Source organism: Peromyscus eremicus, chromosome 2 (assembly GCF_949786415.1).
Source record: "Peromyscus eremicus chromosome 2, PerEre_H2_v1, whole genome shotgun sequence".
Lineage (NCBI taxonomy): Eukaryota > Metazoa > Chordata > Mammalia > Rodentia > Cricetidae > Peromyscus > Peromyscus eremicus.
Window position 1 is genome coordinate 18,067,784 of NC_081417.1, and position 18,525 is coordinate 18,086,308.

Genomic DNA, 18,525 nt, shown 5'->3' on the forward strand with positions numbered 1-18,525 from the left:
AAACCCTGTCTCGAAAAAACCAAAAAAAAAAAAAAAAAAAAAAAAAAAAAAAGGTAACCATGGCTGTGATTCTTCCAATCAGCACTCTCCTCTGCCGGCATGGCCGCTGCCCGCGGCGGCCATCCATGAGCAGCATGCCATGTAACCAACAGGAACCTCAGAGACAAGCCTCACCAATAGATTACAAGAGATAGAAGAGAGAATCTCAGGTGTTGAAGGCATGATAGAAGAAATAAATACCTCAGTCAAAGAAAATGTGAAATCTAAAAAATTCCTGGCACAAAACATACAGGAAATCTTGGACACTATGAGAAGAACAAATCTAAGAATAATTGGGATAGAGGAAGGAGAAGAAACCCAGGTCAAAGGTACAGAAAATATTTTCAACAAAATTGTAGAAGAATTTTTTTTAACTAAGGTACAAGAATCGTACAGAATATCAAATAGGCTGGACCAGAAAAGAACGTTTCATCACCACATAATAATCAAAACACTAAATATACAGAACAAAGAAAAACATTAAAAACTGCAAGGGAAAAGGACCAAGTAACATATAAAGGCAGACCTATTAGAATAACACCTATTCAGGCACCAGATACGGATAGCCCAGTGTCCAGGGAAGATGCTACATCCGGCGTGGGATATCTGAGGAAAAAAATCTACGCATACGATGCTCTTATGTCTGTTAACTTTATTCCTCTAAGACAAAATTCTATCTATACAGCCACAGCTCCATCAGGCATTCAGGGCAGGAGTAAATCTAGATACACTAAGCTCTTTGTCCATCTACTTTATTTCTCTGGGATAAAATCCTGTCTACATAGCTTCAGTTCCATCCTGACACTCAGTTCCTCTTTGTCCTCTCTTTTACTGTTCTCTCAAAGTCCTGCTAACAACTAAGCTCTTAGGCTTCCTGCCTCATCTTCATCCTCTGTTTCTTCACTCTCTATCTCTACTTGCTCTCTACTCCTGGCTCTGATGAACTCTACAAGAGTTCTGCCTTACCCTCTACAAAAGCTCTTTGTTCTTCCCTTCTCCCTGGTCATGCTGTTTTGTGTGCCTCTACAGAAAAACAAAATCTAACACCCCTTCATGATAAAAGTCCTGGAGACACTATGGGTACAGAGGACATAGCTAAACATTTTACAGCACACTCATAGCTTACATCAACTTAACTACAGAGAAATACAAAGGAATCCCACTAAAATCAGGAACAAGATAAGGTTTTCCATTCTCTCCATGCCTATTCAATATAGTACTTGCATTTCTAGCTAGCAATAAGGCAACTGAAGGAGATCAAGGGGGTGCAAAATGGAAAGGCTGAAGTTAAATTTTGTATTTATATCTATACTTACCACCCTGTACAAAACTCAACTCTAAATGGATAAAAGACCTCAACATAAAACCAGACACATTGAACCTGATAAAGAGAAAGTGTAGAATAACCTTTAACTCATAGGCACAGGAAACAACTTTCCGAACAGAACACCAATAGCACAGGCACTAAGATCAACAATTAACAAAATGGACCTCATGAAACTGAAAAGCTTCTGTAGGGCAAAGACACTGTCAATAGACCAAATGACAGCCTACAGAATGGGCAAAGATTTCTACTAGCTCCACACCCAAAAGAGGACTAATATCCAAAATATATAAAGAACTCTAAGAACTAGATATCCAAATCCCAAATAATCTGACTAAAGATGAGGCACAGATTCTTTACAGAGAATTCTCAGATGAGGAAACTGAAATGGCTGAGAAAACCTTAAAGAAATGTTCAACATCCTTTACCATCAAGGAAATGCACATCAAAACAACTTTGATATTTCATCTTACGCCAGTCAGAATGGCTAAGATCAATAAAACAAATGATCTCTCATACTGGTGAGGATGTGGAGCAAGGAAGATATTCCTCCATTGCTGCTTGGAGTACAAACTTGTATAGACACTATGGAAATCATTGTGGTGGTTCTTCAGAAAGATGGGAATTGATCTATCTCAAGATCCAGCTATACCTCTCTTGGGCATATACCCAAAGGATGCTCCATCCTACCACAGAGACACTTGCTCAACCATGTTCTTTGCTGCTCTATTGATAATAAACAGAAATTGGAAACAACCTAGACATCCCTCAACAGAAATATGGATAAAGAAAATGTGGTACATTTACACAATGGGATAAAAAATGAATGTTAAAAAATGAAATCACAGAATTTTCAGGTAAATGGATAGAACTAGAAAAAAAATCATTCTGAATAGGTAATTCAGACCTAGAAAGACAAATATGTTATGTATTTGCTTATATGTGGATATTAGCTGTTAACTGTATTATAGCAATTTTACATTCCATAAAACCACACAGATATAGAATAAGGGACTTGTGGTGTGGGGACAGATAACTCCTCCTAGGATATGAAAAGAGAATAGATAGTTATGGATGGATGAGAGTTGCTAGAATTGGAGGATTGAGTGGGAAGAGGGAGTGAGGAGGGGTAGAGAGAGTGACAAGAGAGGGAATATGGAAAGAGACAGCTAAAATTAAGGACTATTTGAGGGGTAGTATGAATACCTAAAACAGCAGAAGCTGCCTGAAATATCTACATATTATGAAGGGGATCTAAATGAATTTGTCAAATAATGGAGGCAACATAGCACCATCTGGATATCTCTTGTCACCAAACGAAGCTTCCAGTACTGGAACTGGGTTGCATCTAATTGAGTTGTTGGCCAACAGGATCCCTTGGGAGTTCCCTAATCACCCAGGCAATTGCCAAGACTATAGGTTCCTCTCCACAATCTGATGGCAGGTCCCCACTGTTGAAGACAACACCTAGACAACTCACTGAACACAGAGGCATTGTCTCGGGCCTACATAGCACCCTTACCTGCATGTCTTAGTGTCTTTGGTACAGAAGGTACTCTGCACACTACCAAAAGAAAAATACCAACCCAGTTATAAACCCTTTGATTTATAATGGTGTCCTGCCTGCAAGATATGCTAGGGCAATGGTGGCACAAAGCCTGTGGAGTAAACAACCAATGTCTGGTTGACTGAAGGACCACTTCATGAGATGGAAACCATTCCTGATACTGCTTAGGGAAAGCCCAGGTACCTATGGTAAAACCAAATACTACTTTTTTTTTTTAAATGTAGCAATAAAATGACTCCTAATGACATTCTGCCATCCTCATAGATCTTTGTTTTGCTCAGCCATCATCAGAGAGTCTTCCCCCTTCATCAGATGGGAACAAATAGAGACCCACAGTCAGACATTATGTGGAGATTTGGAGATCTTTGAACACTCAGCCTTAAATGGGATATCTCCATCAATCCCTACCCTCAGGCCCCAGGGAATCCTGGGTAAGAAAAGGCAGAAAGAGTTTAAGAGCCAGAGGGGATGGAGGACACCAAGAAAACAAGGTCCTCTAAAATAACATGATCAAAGCTCATATGAACTCACACAGACTGTGGCAACATGCACAGGGCTTGCATGGGTCTGGACCAGGTCCTCTGTGTATATATCATGGCTTCCAGTTTAGTGTTTTTATGGGATTCCTGAGGGTGCAAACGAGTGATCTAGGCTTCTTGTGCCTTCTCTTGGGCTGTTTTCCTTTCGTTTGTTTGTTTTGTCCAATCCAATTCCAATGTGTTAGTTTTTGAAAGAGAGAGAGAGAGAGAGAGAGAGAGAGAGAGAGAGAGAGAGAGAGAGATCACATTCCAGTTCCCAGAGTAGATCCCTTTGTCCTTTCCAGATGTCCTGGCTTCTCCCTTACAATATTTGGACACATCTTGTCTGTAATATTCTAAAATGTCCTGATTGCATTCCTTAGTGTTAGATTAAAAAACATCGTAATGAGTTCTTAGTCTAATGTATCAAGCTGAAAACACATACACTTGTTCTGAAAGCTTTTCTTGAATTCTTCTTTGGATAATTATTCTCCCTTGTTCTTTTTCTGGAATTTCTGTTTCACATATATAAGATCTTTTAGACTATTCCCCAGTTTTCTCATTATATATTTCCTTTCTTGTTACTTTATAAAGATTTTTCTATAATTTTATATTAAAGTATTTCTCAAAGACGTTCACATTTTTGGACTCATGAGACAAGAGCTCTCTTCTCTGCTACGGCTTCTTTTTCCTTCAGCAACATCTTTACCAACTGATGGTTTTGGCTCTTTTAATATATTCATTTTCTCCTCTCTGAATCATTTTGTGATGGCTAAAGAAAGTCTGTTTTGTGCTACGGGTCCATCTTGGTACCTAATAGTTGTTTGTCTCTGACTCAGGTTCCTGGAAGATGAGCTCCTGACAATCCTGACTCCATGACCCAAACACAAAAATGTACAGTCATGACTATCTGCCTGTGATGATGCCTAACTGCTGGGTTTAGCTTCTGTAATTTGCTTATGCAGATGTTCAAGGACTATTTTATGGTCACCTTGACCATCTAATCTTGGCAGAGCAGAAGAGCTCGGTGGTTTTTGCCTTTCAAAGGCCTTCCTTTAAGCCAGGCAGTGTTGGCACACACCTTTACTCCCAGCACTCAGGAGGCAGAGGCAGGTGGATCTCAGTGAGTTTGAGACCAGTCTGGTCTACAGAGTGAGATCCAGGACAGCTAGAACTACACAGAAAAACCCTGTCTTGAAAAATCAATAAAAGGGGAAAAAGTCCCTCCTTCCCCGCCTCTGCACTGCTTGTTTCTGGTTTGGATTAGGGACTGTGTGGCCTGCTGGGTGCTTTAATAAAGCTGGCTAATTATAATCTGAATTGAGTCTGGTGGTCCCTCCCCTGGAGTCTCAAACTCCATAACAATTTCTGTTTCTTCTGTTTCTGTTTACTTGGCTCCTTCTGCTGCTCTTCCTCTCCCTCTCCAATCCAGTGGGGGAACTCACAAGGCAGGCTGGCATTTTTGTGTGCACTGCACATTAGCCAAATCAGGTCTTCCAATTGGAGTCTTTAAGCCTATTCCTAGGTCTGTCTCGGACTCTCTCTTAGATTAATCAGATCTTTCACTCCAGTGTCCTCTAACTGGATACTTGGAGCTCTGTAGTCAGTGATCTGGAAACACAGGATACAAAGGGGGTTTTAGATGCACCGGTCAGGATGAAGGCCTTCACTTGATGTCTCATCTTCAGATTTGTGCCACGCCCCCATTGTACTTGGTTTATACTTGTTTACCTCTAGGGTTCTCCAGACTGGGAAGGGGCAGTCCCTAAAAATGCCTGGTGAGGATTTCCACAATACACAGTCTCCCTTTCACCTCACTGTCAGTTCTACACGGCTCTGTTGATTCTTTAGCACCCCAGGTTCTCCGTGCTCACTGCTGTGAGAGCATCTTCCTCTCACATAGCCTGTGTGAGCTACTTCCCCGGAGCTTTGAAATCATTCTACATTCTTCTTTTCAGATTTCCAGTTTCTAGTTTGGGGGTTGGCTTTAGGGTGGGGCTTTCCCCTTTTTATTGTTTGTGTGTTAATGACTATTTTATTCAGGCATTTTAAATGTCAATTTTGAAAGTTTAGGCAAACAACAACAACAATTCACATGTATCTAGTCTCCAATGTCTAATTTCCCCTATGGATTTCCACACAGCATAAGCCCTGTGCTTTGGTGACACTGGCAATCAGTGCCGCCTTTCTCTGATCATAAGCCACAGGAGGATTTATAATCCCTTGTCAGTAAAATTAAGGCCTTTCCTTTCTTGTTCAATAGACAACATTCAAAAGGCGGAAGAAAAAATGACTTCCAAGCCCAGAGGGATTCGTTTGTATCTCTGCCTATAGAAGAAACTTGGAAAACAGATCAAACTTAGAGATTCCATTATACAAAGGAAATCCACAGATAATTGAACTGTGTTCAGGAAACGTAGCTTGTGAAGAGGAGGGCTTATGCAATAGAACAGGGGTCCTCTGGAGGGAAGCCTCCACATCCCATAATGATTATTCTTGCTGCTGGCTATTAGGTTCTTTGAAAAGATCGGGAATTAAAGTGGCTCCCACTTAGCCAGTTTGCCAGAGCAGATACAAAGATGGCATAGGATGCCATCTGAGAGTCTCACCTCTGTGACATTCCAGCTGTGCATATCCCGCTCTCTGAAATTGCCATTTTCACATGAATGGGCACAGACATTGTGCCCAGCCCAGCACGTCTGACTCATTATTGCGGGATGAATGATGCTGTGTGATTCTGCCTGGGGCTGCTAGAAGAAAGATGTTTTCTCTGGATTTCATCCTTCCCAACAAGTCTGTATCCCTTGGTTTCACAACTATTAAATTCTAAAGTAATGTTGATGCTGAAGGGGAAGAAAATTATTATGACACAGGGAATGTTAATGAAATCTGCCACTTACAACTCTTGACTTAGTAGGGCATCACGGAATCCTCCTTTGTGATATTAAAAACTGAGGAGTTTTATAAACTCTGTTTTGGCTTCTCCTCACTCTGTTCTTCTCTCCCTCAAATATGTGCTATATACAGTTGCAAGACTAATTTTCCTTTCCTTTCCTTGGTTTCATTAGAATATTCTTTTATAATCACTAACAGCAACCTATGATAGAATGAACTTCCAATGCATCTGTCTACCTTTTAAGGATAGCAGACAGATTGGTCTCTTCACTGTCCCTAACATGATGCTCACTTCCATTCATTCAACATGTATAGGGGAGAAATGCAATGTTCCTGCCATCTAGAAATGCAAAGACTAATGGAGAGGATGAGTTAGTTCAAGGCTGAGTTAATGAAGTGGGAATACAAGCCACAACCAGAGCACTTGGTATGGGATGTGGAGATGTGAGAACCTGATCTACATGGAGGCTTTACAGACAAAGAATTGTGGAGTGAAAAAACAAGCTTAGAAAATCTAGTCAGATGACAGATATCCAACATGGGGTGGCCAGAGCACAGTCCCCCAGTAGAGAATATCATCCTCCTTCTCAAAGTCCTCCTAAAGATCCAGTTCAAGGATCCCCAACTTAGGAAGCTTTTCCAAGGCTGTTTTGATTGATGTCTTGGGACAGGACAGCCTTTGTGCTACTGTCATTCTGTCATTGGTCCTGGTCCTGGGGTCTCTGCTCACATTGGCCTTTGGTGACAGCAGGTAGGAGACATAGCCTTCTAGGTTAGGGCTAATGAGTGCTTCCTTCTGAGTCACCAGAAACTTCATAATGGATATAATGGGCACAAGCCCACAGTGGTGTATTTTTTCTACTTATTTAAAAAATTAATTTATTCAGAAACTCCTGAGAGTATCTCAGAATGTAGTGGGACCTGGGCGTCCTTGGATGCTTTAGTGACATTCCATATCACAGCACTCTCCACAAGGACAAGAGACCTGTGAGGGATCCCATTATTCAAGCAGTTTGGGGGCTATAAATCTAGAAGTAAAAGGTTCATTAATCCTTTGCTATCTTCTATTTTTCTTAAACTCTGAATTACTTTGTTCCTTCTCATTAAACACAGCTGCTATGCAGCTTCTGGTTGCAAGCATGAGCTGAAAGCAAGCCTAACCCAAAACAATGGTTCATTAAACATTTGCTGTGTGTGTGGTGCTGTGTGTGGCCTGTGTTTGTAGGCAAAAACTATAGAGGGGGAAAATAGAACTAAGTCTCTTCTCAGGTGGAAAATGATTGATTCTAAAAGGAAAGAGTTTGAGTCCATGAGATCCAAACCAAAGAAATAATAAGGATCATCATTTTCTCACCAAGAACATGAAATCAATTTCATCATGCTTTAAGGCATTCAGTTATCTTCTCAAACTGGAGGAGGTGGGTTGCTGATGTCCTGAAGTGAATTTCTATGCCTTGCTGTTTGGTATGAAACCACTCAACACAGTGAAAAGAAGGTGTGCACAGATCCGTCGAATAATGCATTCCAGTGCTCATCTACTGCACTACAAGTCTATCACTGCACAGGCTCACTGTATTCTGAAGTTACAGGCTTTCCTTTGCTGGAACTTGGCAATGCTCATTCATCTGACACTATACACATGGCTGAAAATTCCATGATATTATGGAGATGTCTTGATAGTCATGTGTCCATTAATTTGTTTAGAAAAATTGGTCTTACAGAATAAGTTATCATCACCTAATTCAAAACCCTTACTGCACGGTCCCAACATGTGAATGTTTCATAAGGCATATCTAGAGGCTTAAAGTGATATCTTAATCAAGGTATGTCAGAAGAGCAATAGTTTTGCTATTGCCGGTGTTGCAAGGCACCAACAATGTCAATTCTGTAACATACTAAATGGTTTGACTTATTCTGACATCACTTCATCTGCTTGTAATGCAATCTTCTCATTGGCACTAGTCCTTTATTATGTTGTTAATTTTCTTCTTAGTGATACATACTGGTAGCGCTAGCTCTTAAATCTCTCTCATCGCTCACTTTTCTCCATTTCAAAAATAATCTGGCTTGCTTAATTAATGCCTAATCTTTCCAATATAACCACTATCATTTTATCTAGTAAGGCTTTTTTTGATCATTTCCATATTTTCAAATTATATTGATTTTGAAGATAGGCCGTGACTTTAAATTCCACTTTACCATATTTAATATTTTACTCTTCAGAAACCCATAGACAAGTTATTTCCCTTTCTCTGCATTTATTTTGTTGTGCCTTACAGTTTAGTTTCAGTGACCATGTTTTATGTATGTAATAGGTCTTAGCTCCTTAAGGATTAATATCTTGTTAAATATATATTAATATCATCTATATTGTCTTTTAAACTCTTCTTTACTTACTACATTCTCAATTCACATTTGTTGAATACATGACAGACAACATAATAAAAGGTGAGATTTTTTTCCCAAAGCAAATACCCTAGAGAGGTCCTTGGCATTACTTTAAAATCTATTAATTTATGTAATTAGCTTTCTCTAGAATAAGCAGAATGACCCCTCAACTGCCTTTCCGTAAGTAAAGCATTCAAACGCAAGGTGGAGCCTGAGGAACCCCAAAGAAGAGGGGGAGGAAGAATTATAGGAGCCAGAGGGGTGCAGGACACCACAAGAACATGGCCCACAGAATCAACTAAGTAGGGCTCATAGCAGCTCACAGAGGATGAAGGGACAACTGGGGAGTCTGCACAGGTCTACACTAGGTCCTCTGCATGTATGTTATGGTTGTGTAGTTTGGTGTTCTTGTGGGACTCCTAACAGTGGGAGTAGAGGTGTCTCTGACTCTTTTGCCTGCTCTTGGGACCCTTTCCTTTCACTGGACTGCCTTGTCCAGCCTTGATGTGAGGGTTGGTGCCTAGTCTTATTGTGTCTTGTTATGCTGTGTTCATTGATATCCCTGGGAGGCCTGCTCATTTTTTGAAGAGAAAAGAGGAGTAGATCTGGGGGAAAGGGGAGAGGGGACTGGGAGGAGTGGAGCAAGGGGAGGCTGCAGTTGAGATGTAATGTGTGAGAGAATAATAATAAAAAGTACGTATAGTATACTTTCATAGTATAAATGGTATAAAAGTATAAATAAAAATTAAGAGTATAATAAAAAAGTATAGCATAATCAGAGATATAGAAAACATTAGTTGCCTTTCTTGACGGGTTTGCTCCTCAGTAGTTTCCATGGCACATTCCAAAGAGTTCTGGAGAGACTGCAACTGATTTAAGGTCTCCTTCAACAGAAATCGAGTGACAAATTGTTCCAAGTTGGAGGCTTCTTGGTAGTCCTATGGGTTACAAAACAAATGTAATTAGAAATTCAGTAGCGACAAACACCAGGAATAGATTTTCCCCTCAAGTACTCATCATTTTGAGACTAATCCTTGGAAGGGAGAGTGGAGAGAGGAAAGAGGCTCAGAAGTCTGCAGGAGGACACTGTCCACCTGCCAGAGGCTGAATCTAACAATAGTGTGGACTGTATCACTTCTCATTGCACCTGCCTAAAGTTTATCAAGGACAAATTCCAGCATAATTAAGTAATAGAGATCTGTGGGAAAAGAAAACATTTCTGGAAAAAAATGTTGGAGTGTAGCTAACTTGCTTTGTTCTGTTTTATGTAAACAATGACCATGACATCATATATTTTCTCTTTTACCAAATATATATCCATGTTTCAACAAGTGCTTTAGTTCATTCTTGATGCAATTATCATGCTTTTATCCGTATTCCAGAGAAGACAGAGAAATTAGGTGTAGTTATTTTAAAATCTGGAAAATGTTAGGGTTGGAATATTTAAAGGCTTTACTCAATCTGTTCACGTCCTGCTCAGGCATGCTAAAGACTGCAGCTAACTTCTATCACAAAAATTCCTTCTATTCCACCAGCCACAAGTTGCCATGGAGCTAGTAATGGCTTTTACACAGCTTCTCAAGTCAGGTGAGTAAGCTCTAAATCAGTGGTTCTCAACCTTCCTAATGATGCCCTGAGACCCTTTAATGCAGTTGCTTGTGCTGTGGTGACCCCCAACCATAAAATTATTTTCATTACTACTTCATAATTGTAATTTTTGTTATTGTTATGACTTGTAATATAAAATATCTGTGTATTCTGATGGTCTTATGTGACCACTGTGAAAGCTGTGTTCAATCCCAAAGGGGTCACGACTCACAGGTTGAGAATCATTGCTCTAGATGCTACCAGCTGTAATGTCTCAGGGAGAACCAAGGAAGAAAGCTAGGTTAGTAAGAATGCAATGGCAGCAGAGTCTCCCTTTCACTTTATAAGAAACCAGTTAAATCTGAGTTTTTAGCATCTAGTAGTGCTGTGGTTTGAATCTCAAATGTCCCTTAGAGGCACATTTTGAATGTCTGTTTCCCAGTTGGTGGAGTTATTTTCAGAGGCTGTGCAAACTTTGGGAGATGAGTCAGAGCCAGAGGAAGCAGGTCACAAGTGATTGGCCTTGAAAGTTATATCCCATTGCTGCCAGCTTATTGGTTCACTGTCATCTGAGAAGCTTCTGCCACATTCTCACAGTGCCATGGACTTGCTTCTAGGCTGTGTTTTCCGTACTCTGTCATGAGCCAAAATAAATCTTTCCCCCTTAAATTGTCTCTGTCAGACTGTCTTGTCACAGTGATACAGAAGTAATTATTCAGGTGGGAAGGGTATAATTCAGTTCAGTCAATGAAAAGATTTATTTGCTTCTGTCCCTAAACAAAATGATATTTTTCATGATGGAAAATACAAAACCAAAAGGAATGATGATGATGAGATGCTGCCATGAATCATGATGTTCTGGGAAATTAGAAGGTATGGTTGCAAATCCAAACAAATGAAATATAGTTATTTAACCTTTGGGGACCTCATCCTTTTTGCTTGAAAATTAGGCTAAGTAACTCCAGCATGCAATACAAACTCAAAATATTCTGTGCGTCTATCAATTCTAATTTTAAAGTATTTGCTTGTGTCCTTCCGATATAAATTATTTTTTCCTGTCCACAAAATAACATCATAGAAGATTTCATTTAGGAAAATTTTCAGTCATTGGCCTTTAAAAAAACCCATTCCTTAGAGTTGAAAACCCAGACATTTTTCTTATCCACAACCTAGCAGCTTCACTTAAGAATTCAAAACTGTCCTTAAACTCTACTTTAAAAAAAACAAAAAACAAACATAAAATACTATGTCCCATGCTTACAATAGACATAAGAACTTTGGATAAGTTGAGTTAAAATACACAAAATACCCCATTCAATCTCAGAGGTTACTAATTTTTGCAGTCAAAGCTTCACAGAATTATTTCTCAGTAATTTTTTTTTTACAACCAAAGGAAGCTTCCCATTGACTGGATGTGTTGATGGAACAAAGGCGCATTGGATTCTTACCCTGCAGCTGCTCTCATTTTACCAACACATATTTTAAAAATAAAATTTATTAAAATGAACTCAAGACACAATTGCACAGCCAGAGATTCTGCCAACTCATCTGCATCTCAGTGTAAACTGTGACTAATCCTAAACAGGATGGCAAGTTTTGTACTCATTTGCAGACAGCATTGAACAGCAAAGATCAGTGAGCAATGACTACAGTGCTGGCCTTATTTTTCCTCATTTAAATGTTAAATATTTGTCACTATTATATCAGACTAGAAAAAGAATTATTTTAAAAAGTTAGCCAGTGGCAAAATTCCAGTCATCATTTTTTAAATTTTAGCTTCTTAGACGCAGGGAATACCATATATATGTGTGTATGTATATATGTATATATACGTATATGACCAAGGTAAATATTTACTTGATATTTTAGTGCCTTGCTTTGCAGATATATGTCTACTCTAAACTTTTATTATGTTGATATTGTTTCTATATATAAAGACATCAGTAAACTTTGATACTTTAAAAATTATTAATTTTTCTTTGACAATTTCACACACATATGATGTATCTTCATCAGTTCACCACTCACACACTTCTCTCTCAGAAATGTTGAGAGCCTGACATTGACAAGGATGGGAAGTGAGATGAAGCTTTGGGAGATTAAGATTTTTTAATCATTTATAAAGGATTGCTGCCATGTGATGTGATGCTCTTAGGTATGAGAACAAATAACTTGTCTTCTTTTAAAAATGTTAAGCTAATTTTTGTTAGCATACAAAACAGTGCATTTCATGGTGGCGTTTTCATACTCCGTCTTCCACTGCTGGTCCCCCTCAGTACCCTCCCTTCTGACTTCACACCACATATAATTCTGCTATCCTCTCTTTCACCCCCTCATCCCTTTGATAGTTCACCCTCCCCTCTATGGTCCCCTTTCTAGTTCATCACACACACAAACACACATACAAACATACCCAGGTAGAACATGCATTTTTTGTCTTAAAATGGGGCTCCCTTGTGACCATTCCTGGGCACATACCCAAATGATTCTGAGTCCTGACATGATGCTGAACTATTCACAAGAGTCAGGAAACAGAACTGGTTGAGGTGCTCACCAACAGATGAATGGATAGAGAATACAGTATACATACACACTGGGATTTCACTCAGCCATGAGAAAAAAAAATTATGATAGATGGAACAGGAGATCATTACTCTAAGTGAAAAAAGACCTTGATTTCTAACATTCCTGTATATCCTCCCAGGCTGACCTCACAGCACTGTCTTCATAGCCTTCACTGACCTGGACCCATCGTTTATTTTTACATAGTCACTTTCCCTTCTCTGTGTCCCTGGAACATTTTTTCTTTACTTGGGGCATAGGATTTGGTATTTTACATTGTAATCTTGTGTCACGTTCTTAGGTGTAAAGATTGTATCTTTTTCTTCTCTGTTTCCCAAGTGTTCAGAATAGCTCCTGGCCCACACCGGCTGCCCCTGAAATGGTTAAAGAGTGTGTGAAGAACAGGAAACTATGTAAAGACCTTGGGAGCCAGAAGGAATGCTTGAGCCAGGGTGCTCTAGACCTTTGCAGTTACCAGCTGCCTCCTGCAGTCGGCTCTTGCGGGTATGTGCCTCTGTCTGCTTTGTGTGGTTCTGCTATAAAGGGAAGTACAGCTTTGCTCTCAGCAGACTGTTTGTCCTCATTTCATTTCTTTTTTTTTTTTTTTTTTTTTTTTTTGGACCATTTGTTAGTATTCTCTCCTTTCTTTCCTCTGGATCCCATGATTTGAGACTGCAGACCCAGGTGGCACAGATCCAACCTCCTTCCCTTCTCCCACACACACGCAGATGTTCCTTTGGAAGGCAGTGGCAAAGAGGCAGATGGAAAATTAAATAGATAGCAAGCTGGGAAATGTCAAAGCCTGGACCTTTTTATCCTCAACAAATGTATTGATGGAGAAGTACAAAAAGCGATCTTTGCATTCCTGTCTCCCCAGAAGACTGGAGTGTTGGTATTTGATACACGTTCATCAAAGCCTAGTGTTTCCAAGAATGGAGAGAAGAATCTATAAAGCTTTGGATAGCAAATACTGGGTGTCTGGATTCTTCTTTCTCAGACATTGTTCAGTCTTCCTGACTATTATGAAGGTTATGGAGAAATGAGAGCTGGTTCTATTTCTCAGATCTAAATGATTTTACTCAAATCATTGGTAACTGAATCATTATAAGGAAATTGTTAGCCATATGCCCTTAAAATTTCCATTTTTGCCAAAATGCCAGCATCTCAATTTTAGGTTATTTATTTATTTATTTTGTGTGTGTGTGTGTGTGTGTGTGTGTGTGTGTGTGTGTGTGTGTGTGAGAGAGAGAGAGAGAGAGAGAGAGAGAGAGAGAGAGAGAGAGAGAAAGAGAAACTGAATCAGGGCTTGCATTTGTTCAAGTGAAAACCCCAGGGTTTGAAGCTAACTTGAAAATTGTGTTTCTTAGGGGACTGCCTGTGCATCTTAATTGGGAGATCATTTGTCAGCAAGTGAGCACAGCACATCTGCATGATGGAGAGTGGAGAACTTGGTTATTAACCCAATATGCATCATCTCGGTTAATCAGGAAGTTGGAGTATCAGACTTGCTTGTTTGTATTTGCCATATGTGAAACGTAACTAAATCAGTGGAATCCAGTCACAACGTCTCCTTGCTGAGGGCAGTTGGCAGGGCTACTGCTTTTATCTCCCTCTGCAACCAGCCTCCAGAACCCATGCTGTTCTGGTGTGAGACATTGTCTTTATTTTCAAACATTGTTCAGTCTTCCTGTCTATTAAAAGGTTATGGAGAAATAAAAGCTGACGCTATTTCTCAGATTCAAATCATGTTTACTCAGGTCACTGATAAGAGACACATACAGTGAATTATTGGGTGGAAACTGTTAACCATTCGTAAGCCTTTGCAGGGAGGAAAGGGAAGTGAGAAAGGATGTCATATTATAATCTCAAAAATAAAATTAAAAAAATCCTAAAAAATATTCTGAAGATGGCCACATGAGTTCTGTTCTGTGCTTGTGCCACTCGACAGCTGTGAGAAGTTACAAAAGTGTTCTATTTTTCAACATAGAAACTGTTAAAAATAGTTATTGCCAGGTTGCTTCAAGGGTCAAATGAAGAAAGCCATGTGAAATGCATATTATGTTGTCTAGCTCATAGATTTTGATAAATGTTTATTATCACTATTAATATCATGAAGGAGGATGTCATGAATTATGACCAGTAGCTCAAAACAAAAAAGACCGAGGTAGCAGGAATCTTAAAGGTACTTGTTAATAAAATTAAACCTTGGCCAGGTGTTGGAGTGAATGCTGGAAGGTCAGAGAACCAGAACAAGCCACAGCTACCTCACCTCGCCGGATCCTTAGTTGATCTTGTTTCCTCAGACTAGAGGCCTCTGAGTCCTCATCCAGAATGGGTCTCAGCTGAACTGCTGCTAGAAGCCTGAAAGCTTAACCAGCCAAATGCTTAACCAGGCCAAATGCTTCTAGTTCCTGGTCCTTATACCTTATATACCTTTCTGCTTTCTACCACCACTCCCTGGGATTAAAGGCTCGCTTTCTGGGATTAAAGGCGTGAGTCATCATGCTTGGTTGTATCCTTGAACACATGGATTTCTGCCTCTGGAATGCTAGGATTAAAGGCGTGTGCTACCACTGCCTATCCTAAGTATCTAGTGGCTTTTCTGTTCTCTGACCCCAGATAAGTTTATTAGGGTACACAATATTTTGGGGAACACAATATCACCACAGGTATACATTTGTCCTCCACAATAACAGGACATATCAGAATTACTCCAAGATAAATGCACAGTTGGTATTTGATGTAAAGTGGGTTCCCTATATAAATTATTTTTTTAGAATTGTTTATACCCATATTTTCATTTAAAAAGTTGAATTTTCAAAAATCTTTTGAGACATAATTATATCATTTCCTCCTCCCCTGTCCTCCCTCCAAACCCTCCCACTTATTCCTCTTGCTCTCTTTCAAGTTCATGGTCCTTTTTCTATTGATTGTTGTTACACACACACACACACACACACACACACACACACACATACTCCTAATAAAACCTATTCAGTCTGCATAATATAGTTTATTATTACTCGCATGTATTTTTTATGGCATATGTGCTACCTTGCTTTCTCTAAGATACACACATTTCATGTATAGATGTGTTGCTGTATTTAAGCTGTGGTTTATGGAATTGTCTTTGAGGAGGATGAAGTTTAAAATGTAGAGTTCTGTGGCAGGGTCAAAAGGTTTTTATAGCGTTGACTTGCTTCTCACTAAGGATAAATACATAGGGCGCAACTGATCAATCCAGTCATGCTTCTAGTATTGCCTTTGACCTCCTCTGAACATTGTCTTATTTCCTTCTAATGAATGCCCCATTGTCCAGGATCTTTCCACAATTCCTTGTCTGTCTCTGACTTTACTGTGTTTTCTTTGTTTCTTTCCAGATTGTTAGGTGTGTGGTTAAACATTTTTTGCCTTCTTAAGTCTGTGCAGGCCCGACTTTCACCATCGAGGCTCAGTTGTCCCCTGTTCAGTATCACAGAAGTATAGAAAGTACAACAAATGACTGTGAGGACTGGGGAAGAAGGAGAGTCCACGTTAGAAGAAATAAAAACAAATGGCAATATACAATACCGTGATAGGAAAGAGGGAACGAGAAATACTTTAACAACAAAAAGTAGCCAAGAAAAGAAACGAAGTTGAGTGGAAGTGACAACTATGGAATACAGAGAGTCAACCTACTGACAGGGTAATTCCAAAGAAGAAAATCGAATCTACCAGAGGAATGGAACACCAGGATCTAATGTTTAAGTGTGAACCCTCAAAGTTGAAGAGATTCCCCATAAAAACCTGCATGCTGCAAGGAAGAGCTATGAATTCGGAAGAACACAGTACTGGAATCGAAAACACAAAGCAAACACCAGGTGTGATGGTGCATACCAGTGAGGTTGAGGCAGGAGGATAGCGATTCTAAGACAGACTGGGCCACATATCAACACCCTGCCCACCCCCAAAAGGAGTAAAATTTCTTTGTGCACATAGATACAAAAGAAATCATTCAACTTCAGAGGTAAACTGAATATCCAAACAAAAAAATCATGACTTTCAAAAAGCCATTCTTTTGTGTTAGAAAAATATAGCAAAATATTTGTTTTTAAAATAAAATGATCTAAGGATTCCAGAAAAAAATTGACTTCTATGATGCAAGTCTTTCTGTGTCCCATGGCCCAACAAAATGTCAATATTTGAGAACTCCGGTATAATAACATCACTTTGAACCTTTCACAGGAATCCAGTAGACCACACCATAGACGGCCGAAATGACTTGAGAGTCTTCAAACAGGGATGATTTAGGTTCTAAGTATAGGCAAACTGGGTATGGAAGTAAGGCACAGGTTTTAGGCAGTGTGGATTTTAGGCTCTGTGAACAACGGGTCATGTATCCTGCCTCCGGAGTATGCAAGCAGCTATAGAACCTTTTCAAATGAAAAGTCTGGCTGTGTTCATAGACCACATAAAATCAGCAGTTGGTAGAATTTGGCCAGGTCTGGACCTTGCTCACCCCGATTCGGGCATTCCGTGTCAAAGGCTGCCACTTTGAAAATACATGACTCACAGTCTGTGAGTGTAGATGAAAGGGCGCTCGGGAAGGCCAGCCTTATCAAGTCAATGCTGAACTGGGCTGAGAATTTGAAGCAAACACTGAGTTCAGAGGACCCTGCTACTTTAGCGAGGTAAACATTGATACCTGAACTGTTAGCACAGTTTAGCTGATCTGCTACAGATACTTTGAAAAGTAAGTAAATAAAGCTGACTGGGGCAACCTGAAATGTAAAAGTGATGAAACAGATAAAAAATGCAGCCCGATCTGGTTTCTCGGACTGAACACACACATAATAAAGTCACAGTGAAAGGCAAGGAAGAGATGACCCGGGCAAGCAGTTTGCGGGTTACGCTCAGGGAAGGCAGGATCACCGCTCCTCCAAGAGCGTGTGGAAAGGCGCCCAGGGTCACCGGTTGCTTTTTGTTTTTTGATCTCAGGAGGTGAGGACTTATTTCCAGAATGTTTGCCTTAAAATCATCAGGCTCTCCACTTATTAGTTCTGCTTTCCTATTGTTGTTCCATTCCACAATAAAAAGGTCAAGATGTGTGTAAGAACCAATCTGGTAGAGATAAGCTATCTTCATATATTTGAACAGCTGTGGGAATAGACAGATAGAGGCTATAAAATATGGGATTCCTTGGCACGCAGTCGGGCCAGAAAATGTGTAAACACTTCCCAATTGGTAATTTCTTTCACCCCTCATATGCTCTGCCTTCAACGGCTAGCCTGCATTTCTTTGAAGTGTAATACAGTACCAAATGGTGCATTTTTCAGTACGAAGTCTGCTGGCCTACATTCGTACATAAATTATGCTCAACTCACATTTGCTGATTATAAATTATTACCATGTTTGTTTGTTTTGATAAATCCAGTGCTTTCTACCTTACTGCTCACACATTTTATTTTATTTTATTTTATTTTATTTTTTTTTTAGTATCGTTTTAAGCTCACAGAACAAGGATAAGACAATGCGGAAGCAAACCCAACCCCAGGGGCGACGCCTCTTCCTTGGCTCCTGCTAACCAGCACTGTGTCAGATGGATACTGCTATTTTAACCACGCTGCTATACTGTCTTCAGTTAACATCTCCAAGTCCCTGCATCT

The 18,525-nt window shown here is 39.7% G+C and overlaps 1 protein-coding gene across 1 annotated transcript in view; it reads right to left on the minus strand.

The window, feature by feature from the left end:
* Necab1 (N-terminal EF-hand calcium binding protein 1) overlaps positions 1-18,525 on the minus strand; it is a 150,075-nt gene that overhangs the window by 33,293 nt on the left and 98,257 nt on the right. Inside the window, exon 6 of the mRNA XM_059255604.1 lies at positions 9,533-9,669. Within this exon, the coding sequence (XP_059111587.1) occupies positions 9,533-9,669 (137 nt within the window). The remainder of the gene's footprint in view (positions 1-9,532; positions 9,670-18,525) is intronic.